General features: G+C 44.8%; 1 protein-coding gene across 1 annotated transcript; it reads right to left on the minus strand.

The window, feature by feature from the left end:
* Positions 1 to 2096: 2096 nt before the first annotated feature.
* Positions 2097 to 9496, minus strand: LOC306966692 (acyl-coenzyme A thioesterase 1-like; the record flags this gene model as incomplete). The annotated part of the gene is made up of 4 exons (XM_079561505.1): positions 2097 to 2705; positions 6761 to 6948; positions 7427 to 7697; positions 9314 to 9496. The coding sequence occupies 4 exons, from the start codon at positions 9494 to 9496 to the stop codon at positions 2097 to 2099; spliced, it is 1251 nt and encodes a 416-aa protein (XP_079417631.1).
* Between the last annotated feature and the right edge of the window lie 400 nt (positions 9497 to 9896).

Below are 9896 nucleotides of genomic sequence, written 5' to 3' on the forward strand. Positions count from 1 at the left end.
AAGCCCTAGTTTAGTCCTTGTTCAGACCTGGCTTTATGTTCATGTAGTTTAGTCAGACGTGATTCATTCTCATTCACATTTAGTCGAGGTCAAGTGTTTTTCAACTTGTACTTGAATATCATTTTCCACACAATACTTTTCACATCTACTTAGTAATAATATTGTATAAGTATAACTGCACTTACTTGTATTGGGCAACAATGGTCGAGCAGGTCGTCTTATGGAAAGGTTGAAGGTTTGGATCCTGGATCCAGCAGGTGCAGATGGTCGTGTCCTTGGACAAGACGCTTCAGGTTCGTCTGTGTGTGACTGCAGGTGAATGCTGCATGCTGGGTAAATTTATGTCCTGAGTTGCTCCCAAAGACACATTAAACAGATGACTCTTCCCAACTCCTCCCCATTGACATTATTGACAATAGAAGTTTCCCTCATTAATACGTTTATACGTAACCAGGTTAACTAATGAGCACTTAATGTCCTAGGCCAGGCTGTACAAATGGATTAGTTATGGAGGAAGGAGGAAGAATGTCCCCACGGCACAATGAATAATTCAGCTGAACATTTTGCTGTGAAAATATGGACCTGAATTTGGCTCGACTTTACTGGACTGTGATAAATATGTTTATTGTTCATCAGAAAACGGGTAAAAAGACTAAAAAATTGTGATTCCCATGAGAGGTTTTCTTCCCTCATTATAGTTTTGGGGAAGAATCCATGAGACTTGTTTGGACATTGTGGCCATTCACCAACTATCCACTACTCCATTGATTTGACCATCCAGGGTTACACGGCCTCATCAGTGAGTCTTCATGGATTTCTGTTCATCAGCTTCAATGAACAGTTTAGGGGAGGCCGGATAGAAGGTTTATGCACAACTGCAGCCTCTGGAGGGTCCTACACCTTGATGTTCGGAAGACTCCAGAGGCACCAGCAGCTTCAAATACCTGTTTGCTGCTTTGTAGCAGCTGTTCTCTTAATCGGATGTATTTGTGTGCTCTGAATCAGTTTAAGTTTAAGAAAATTAGGTACTGGCCCTAAAGTTGTTTTTCACGGGTCTAAAGTCCAACGCATTAGCGGCTACATGGAGGTACTGCAGCAACGGCGGAGCAATGGCGGCCTCTAGTGTCGTCGTTGCAAAGCAGAGCAGCCAGCGGCCATTGTTTGGGATTCATCTGGGTAGTCCTGACCTTTAACCTGGACCAGCATGCTTTGCGCTTGGTGAGATGCAGAATCCGCTTGTTGCTGATTGGTTTAGTTCATTGACCATTTGTGCGCGTTAGGCCCGCCCTGCTCCGTTACCAGACTAACTTCCCTGTGTAGAATGGACAGGGAATAGTAACAAAAAAAATCTGATTACTGTTGTAACTAAACAAAAAGCTTGATTGTGTTTTATGTATATCAAAATGTATTGATAATGATTGCTAGTACTTACTGCATTTGTTTGTTGCAAAAAAAAAAGACCCCAGGAAGAGTAGCCAAAGCAATAAGCTGCTGACATAAACAGTAGTTATAACAACCAATGATTATTTGTTACCATCATACAGAGGAAATAAATACAATTGTCTTGTTAATTTATGATTCCATATATTTATTGATACATTTATAAATGTTATTTTTTTTCAAGAGTTATTACAATCACAAACTCATTAATTTCAGTTCCTCCTTGAGAATCACATTTTGCTCTTTAGTTCTTTAACGTGCCTGTTATTGGCTTCATTCACATGAACAATCACCTGTAATCACTAAATCAAATTCAGTGCACACAACTGAAAGTAATTCAATACAATCTTCAATAAAACTATTCTGTGGGGTTTTGTTAATGGTCATGTAAAGTACATGTAAAGTAAATCTCCATTTTTACACCCTCTTTGGGTTTGGCGTGTTTTGGACACAAAATTGAAGTGAATTGGACGATACTCAATCTGAACTGCTGTGTCTTTGTCGAGCCATGTCTACGTCAAAAAACTAGACCCTTTTTTCCGTCGTTCTGCATCTTCTAAAATTTACTTTGCGGCACAGAAGCTTCTATCAACTTTGTGCTGATGTGTGAGAGAAAACAGTTAAACTTACGCAACGAATGCTTTCACGCTGAATCATCACAGTTTAGCATTAGCCTGGTTAGCCTCACACTTGAGGTGCTTCCTGAAAAACTCCTGTATCTTCCTCCACAGTTGCACCTCGGCTCTTGCGTGCGCCGCGGGTTCTCCTCCCCAAGGCACCGCCATGTTTACAACTCCATGGAACCCAGACACTTCGAACGGTGAGAACGGAGTGTCCAGGAAGTGTCCCGCCTGAGGGTACGAAACCGCCTCAAAATTATCCCTCCCGTGACGCTTCATCCGCTCCACCATCTGCTCCATAAACGCCACACTGTCCCAGTTCAGGTCGTCCTCCGAGGCCACGAACAGGAACTGAGCGCTGGCCTTTTCTATGGGCACGACCGAGTCACGGTGCTCTGCGGACGTCGGGATGGGCAGGACATTTTTGACCATATAAAGGTCAGAGGTCAGGGCGATGCGTTTGGACTGATCAGGTCTTAGCGCTGGGAGGATCTGCTGTTGTTTGTAGAAGAGCGGCAGTTGAACGTTAGCGCTGCAGCCGTTGATGGAGACGACGGCCCCAACGCCTCGCACGAACGCGGCCAGAGACAGAGCCACGTCGGCCCCTTTAGAGCGGGCCACCACCCCCACCTCCGCACCGCCCACCTGGAACACAGCACAGAAGGTGACTCCAGAATCACGTGGCCTTAGCCACACTGTATTTACCTCTTTCTGAGTTTACAATGGCACAAAACTTCATCTTCATATCATATATCGTCATGGCGACGTGAAAACAGGAAGTGACCTCCCTCTCTCCTGGTGCAGCTGAATTGTTTGCCTTTTTCAGTGAATTGTTTGCCTTTTTTGTGGAGGTTAGGTGGATTTGTCTACTTTGAGAGTCCAAATGGTCCTGAAGAAAGCAGTTTTTTGAAGGTAAACAAACTGCTAGCTTATCAGCTAAACTCATTTGAGATCTACAAACATCTTCTTCTGAGACACTGAACAGTGAAGAGGCACCAAGAGCCCCCACACCTGCAGCACGGAGGAGGCGTCACAAGAGGAGTTACAGGAAACAACAAAAGGGACCAACGAGGAGATGGTGAAAGACTGTGGAGGGAGCTGTGCAGGAGGAAGAGGAAGGACGAGGTGGAGCTGACCAGTGCAGGACACCACGCTCTGAGACGGGGACAAGCCCAGGAGGCGGTTCACCGTTTCAGATGATCAGAGGAGACAGAGGGCAGCTACAGTTTCTCCATCCTCCAAGGTCATGCGGGTGGAGTGGCTGAAGGACAACGAGATCATGGACCCGGCCGAGGACAGGAACTTCTACATCACCGTGGACACAACCTGATCATCAAGCAGGCGCGTCTGTCCCACACGGCCAACTACACCTGTGTGGCCAAGAACATCGTGGCCAAGCGCAAGAGCTCCACCGCCGTGGTCATCGTCTACGGATTTCCCATCAACCAGTGCTCCTCCTGTGACCAAAACAGTGAAGATGGCGGCCGCGACACAACAATCTTTCACCAAAGAAAAAAAAGAGTGGAAAAAGAGTAGGGATGTACCGATCCGATATTCAGTATCGGTATTGGGGTCCGATCAGGCTATTATGTAGGGATCGGATAGTATCGGATTTGTTAAAAAGAGAAAGCCGATTTACGTCATTTTTCAGCGTGCGCACGCTTTACGGCTGCCGTAAACGCTTGGCTGTAGCGCAAACATGTCTGTCGTCTGGGACTATTTTTCTCTGGAAAATACCGATAGTCAGACGGCTACTTGCAATATCTGCAAGCTGGTAGTTTCGCGAGGAGGGAACAAAAAGGCTCACTTCAACACTACCAACTTGATCCGTCACTTGGAAAGGAGCCACTCAACCGAGTATGGGATTTACAAGAGCAAGGCAGCGAAGCCTCAGCAACAAACTTTGGCAGAGTCGTTTCGCAGAAATGAAAAGCTACCTCGAAGCAGTGATAAGTCCAGGAAAATAACACAGAGGGTTGTTGAATACATAGCATTAGACGACGAAGTTTTTGGAGCCACGGTACGAACTCCCTTCTCGACGCTACATTTCACACACAGCCCTCCCTGAGCTCTACAGTAGGATTCGTGCGCGTATTAGTAGTCTTTTGGCCGATACAACCGCTACTTCTTTTACAACAGACATATGGAGCTCTGATGTCAGTCCAGTGTCGCTCCTTAGCCTTACTGCCCACTGGATAGATAAAACTTATAACCGTGTTAATGTTGTACTGCACGCCAGCGAGTTCCGCGGTTCCCACACGGCTGAACATGTGAAACAAGCAATCGACGAAATGATGGTGGGATGGAAGATAGACAAACAACGTGTCCATGTCATTTTGAGAGATAATGCCAGCAACATGCGTAAAGCCATGGATGACATGGGAGTACGGAGCCTGGGCTGCTTTGCCCACACGCTTCATCTTATCGTACACGAGGGTCTACTGTCACAACGAAGCGTGAATGACACTTAAGTGATTGCACGGAAAATTGTATGTCACTTTAAACATTCCCCCTTGGCCTACTCACGCCTTGAGGACATTCAGATTGGACTAAAAATGCCAACAAAACGCCTGCAACAGGATGTACAAGTAAGATGGAATAGCACTCTCTATCTGCTGCAAAGCCTCCTAGAGCAAAGACGTCCCCTCAGTGTTTATGCTGATGAGCACAACCTTCCCTCTACTCTGACTGCAAACCAGTGGATGTTGGCAGAGAAGACCGCATTTGTGTTGGCACCATTTGAAGAGGTCACCAAGGCAGTAAGTGCAGAGACTGCAACATGTGCCGATGTGATACCTGCCATCACAGCGCTGAAACGTGTTCTTTCCAAAGAAGAAAATGACAGTGGCATCAAGACCATGAAGAGCACACTGCTGGAGGCTGTAAACAGGCGCTTCTCCCATGTTGAGACCGAGCCCATCTACTGCATCGCCACTTTAGTGGATCCAAGATACAAAGACAGGCAAGTCCTTTTTATGTTATTTTGTCATAACTATGTACCTTTTGTAAAATTTGTGACAATTAATATTGCTCATTATTTATAGGTTTTTCACAAGTCCAGACAATCTAAAGCGTGCCAAAGATTCCCTCCTTGAGATGGTGGATGAAATAACCAATGCCAGCAGTGACCCGATAAATGAAGAGCCAGTGAGAAAAGCCCCACGTGAAAGCCCTGCAGCAGCCAGCGGCAAACTGGGAAGCATCTTTGATGAGATACTGGAGGAGAGAGAAACCAGAGCAACAATCTCAGCTGTTACGGAGGTACAGAACTACCTCTCAGAACCAACCATTCTCAGGTCAGACAGCCCACTAGAGTACTGGAGTTCACATGCCGCACACAGTCCCTCATTGGCTGTTCTCGCCACAAGGTTTCTCTGTGCACCATGTACAAGCGTGGACAGTGAAAGACTTTTCAGTGCCACCTCAACTATAATGGATGAGAAACGAAACCGTTTATCTGCTGAATTAACAGAGAAGCTTGTCTTTATCAAAAAGAATTTTCACTTCATTGAGGGTTAATCCTCAGTTTATTATTTTGAATTATCCTTTTTAATCAGTTTTTCAGTTTGTTTAAACTGTGTTCTTTAGGGAGTAAAACTCCTATTTTGTATTCAGAATAAATGATTCTGTATGCTTTGTGAGAATTTCTCCTGCTGCACCAGCACTTATAAGTACATAAGTATGAGTTCCTTACTTTATTTTGTAATAATTTATTATATAGATGAATTGTAGCACCAATGCGTTATCGTGTTTGATTATTATTTATTTTTTGCTAACAGAGAGTTTACATGATTCCTCAGCTGCTACTGGTTAAGTACTTGTCTTTTGTGGTCATTCAGTTATGTACCAGCTCTTTTATTTTTGTTATACTGAATATTGAGGGCAGCTTTTTTATTTTTCCTCTTAAATATTTATTGTTTTATGTTAAGTCATGCATAAGAAGGAGATGAAATGTTCTATACTGATGTGGTTCTTTTTTATGACCTAACTCAGTAGGTTTGTTTCAAAAGCCAAGCAATGTTTTTGGTCATGTTATAATATCAAATAAATATTGTGAAGTAATACTGGTTGCATCATTTTAAATGCTTTTAAAATATAGTATCGGATCGGTATCGGATCGGTATCGGCAAAAGAATATTTTAAAATATCGGATCGGATCGGAATACAAAAAATCTGTATCGGTACATCACTAAAAAAGAGTGGTGCGCACTGAATGGGTGCTGCTGCCGGATGCTCTCTCATCGAATGCAATTTCTCCATCTGTGAGATCAATAAAGTATCATCTTATCTTATCTTATCTTGTGCCACTGGCTCTGCGGGTCGAGATACGAAATTATAATTTTATTACAAGACAGACTTGGGCAGATAAAAAGGCTTATCTCCACATTTGTGTCTATCACACAAGACGACATTTTCCAGGAAAGTGTCCCACTGTCTGACCCACAAACACGTCATTACCCACGATGTCACAGCCTGCTATACACACAAAATTGCTGTGCCATTTGAAATGTTCCGGTGTGAGTCGGGCCCCGGTGTGAGTCGGGCCCCGGTGTGAGTCGGGCCCCGGTGTGAGTCGGGCCCCGGTGTGAGTCGGGCCCTGGTGTGAGTCGGGCCCCTGGTGTGAGTCGGGCCCCTGGTGTGAGTCGGGTCCTGCCCCTGGAGGAGCGGCTACAGAAGAACAGAGCAGTTCAGACTCAGACCTTGCTGTGCTGCAGTAGATACTGCACGGCCGCCTCGTACTGATCCAGATGAAGCCGCTCGGTCTGGTCCGGTTTGCGGTTGAAGATCGGGACAGTCATCACCACGAAGCCTTTGTTCGCCAGAAGCCCCGCCCTCTTCTCTGACGGGTAGGAGGGGAGGTCGAGCACCGCGGGAAACGGCCCGGAGCCTGGGACAACAGGACACATGTTAAAGAGAAGTGTTATTCTCTTCAACACTCGAAACCAGGTGTGAGCTCCAGGACTGAAGGACAAGGTCAAAGTTTATTTATAAAGCACATTTAAAATAAAGTGCTGTACATGTTTCAGTGAGAGACAAATATATATATATATATATATATATATATATATATATATATATATATATATATATATATATATATATATATATATATATATATATATATACACACACAGTACAAAATAACAACATGGAATGCTCAACTCAGCTCGTGTTGAAAGCCAACGCATAGAGGCGTGTTTTAAGAGTGACTTAAAACTCTGGAGAGCAGGTGATGTTGTGACGTCACAAGAGAAACATAACTGTTAATAAACAGGTTTGAAGAAATCACTATCTGTTAAAAAGACATTTTCAATCATTCCTCTCCTGGTTCTTTTCAAAAACATTAGACTGAGTAGGACACAGACCTGGGGGAGTGAAGAGGACCCCGGTGAAGCCCCGCCCCGTCACAGTCTGTCTCTGGACTCCGTCTCCCAGAATGCACCTCTCGTTGGTCTCCTTCGCCAGTATCTGCCCGTCCTGCTTGTCGACCACAGAGAAATGGACCACGTGTGGACTCAGGGCCTGGTTTTTGAAGAATTTTCTGTGTGGAACTTCTGGGCTCAGGGACCAGAACAGACCCATGGGCTGGACCCCGCTGTAGGAGCCCCTGAGGGGGGCGTCCCGTGACACGTGGACCTGAGGCAGAGGAGCGTGACAGGACGATAAGAACATTTTGACACATAACCTCATCATTAATCATCTGCACAGCTTTGAAAACATTTTAGTCCAGAGTCAGTGGATGAGCTCAGACTGTGCTTTTAAAACACGTGTGAACACTTTTAGTATTAATGTGTGTGAAGCGGCCAGGATTTGCCCTATGCAAAGGTCCGCTCTGGCTGCAGTAATGAGGCGTCTCGGATGCGTGTCTTCCAAAACAAAGAATACTGTATTTCAAAGGTTTATTTGGCAAACCTCACAGCCATCGACAGGGACACAGACTTCAGACTCCATAGACACTAGACACGGTCAAAAAGATGTATGCCCCCATACTGCAACACCTGAGTGCCCCTTCCTCACCCCTTATATAGGGCAGGTCATTATATAAACACACACAGCGCCACACAGTGGCAGGAGGATCAAACATGGCTGAAATGGCTCCAACAGTGTGTCTCATTATTCAAAATGTAAATGTTTAGAAACACAAGGTTTGATGTTTGTAGAAAAATGTCTTTATACTTTATGGATCAGGTCTGTGTCGCCATCTGGTGGCCACGCCGCGCAAAGTGATCTGCTAGAAAATAGTCCCTCAAAATGCGATCATTCATGTGATGCAGGTCAGTTATATTCCAAACATGATTCTATGGACACAGACATTTATATGGTTAGTCTGGTGTTATAAGTGATTTGCCTCAGGTGCTCTGTGGAGCGGGTCAGACTGTTTTTAATGCAGGCTAGCTGATACCATAGAAATGCACTAGCCTTGCACTAGCCTAGCGCCACGTAACTCTTCAGATATAAGAACTGCATGAATTACAAAAAAAAAATATCTCCAGAAATCAGAAACACTCTGGATAACTAGGAAATGAGGCCCTATGTCAAAAATCCTGAAATATCCCTTTAAGCCACAACAGGACCACATGTTTTAGTTGTAGTTTTACACTTATAATCACTAGTTTTAGTTTCGTTCTCTTGATGCTCTTGCATCATACTTTACAGTGGGGATAGGGTTTGCGACAGAGCACTGAGATGGTCCACAGCACTACTGGCAAAACATTCAGTGGACGGTTGGACCCAAAGTTGAATAGTTTTAGAGGAAAACACAATGTCATTTGTGGAGTAAAAATGGAACAGCACCGACATCAAAACCCTCCCCTCACTGTGGAGTCTGGAGCAGGAGAATCATGTGTGGGGCTGTTTTGTTGCCTCAGGGCCTGGACAACGTGCAATCATCAATAGAAAAATCAATTCATGCGTTTATCACGATGTTTCGCAGAAAAGCCTGAGATGTGAATAAGTGAGTACACCCGTGTATTAAATAGCTGACTGACTCTTCTTTTGCAGCAATAACTGCTTTCCTGTCGTTGCAGATTAGACGCTCATTTCACTCAGATGCTATTTTTTCAAGCAGACACTGTTTAATAATTGATAAGTGATGTTAATAAAGCTCGGACCACATTTCGTGACCAACTTAGGCAGAAATGTAAGAAATTCCACACGGTGTACTCACTTTTTCCTCCACTGTAGCCTAATGCATAATGCCCCTGTAAGGACTGGTCCTGATGAAAGTTGATGGATGAATCTGTGTGCAGTACCTGTCCGCTGTGGTCCGCCCTGAACTCTGCCCAGGAGCTGAAGCTGGAGCCCTTCTCGTCGGTGGCGCTGGCCCTCAGCACCACGTCCTGCTGCGAGCTCAGCCCCGTCACACGGATCTGCAGCGGGTCGTCGAACATGCAGCGAGCGCTGGGCAGGAGGATCAGACGCAGACGTGAGGACATCTCTGTAACACCAAGGAGACGAAGACGATGAAGATGATAAACTGGACCAGCACTGACTACGAGTGTAAGGAGAAACTCTGCAGGTAAAGAGCAGAAAAAACTACACAATTAAAGAGATACAGAATCTATTTGAAGCTTCTGTGGGACAACAGAGAGCTTCCTGAGCAGCTGCATCACTGTGTGGTGTAGTGACAGAGCTACATGAGAACATAAAAAGTTCACAAAGAAAGACCTTTGGATGTTCTGGACAATTCAGTCAAGTTCAGAATGGTTAAAAAAGGCAATAGGCCCGAGTGTTGAAGAGCCGAACCAAATGGTGCGGATCAAAGCTCCAGGTTTATTGCAAAATTTAATGAAAAATAAGTGTCTTTGGTCAAAACATGTGAGGATTAACCTGTGA

Source organism: Gobius niger (assembly GCF_951799975.1).
Source record: "Gobius niger genome assembly, chromosome: 8".
NCBI classification, from domain to species: Eukaryota; Metazoa; Chordata; class Actinopteri; order Gobiiformes; family Gobiidae; genus Gobius; species Gobius niger.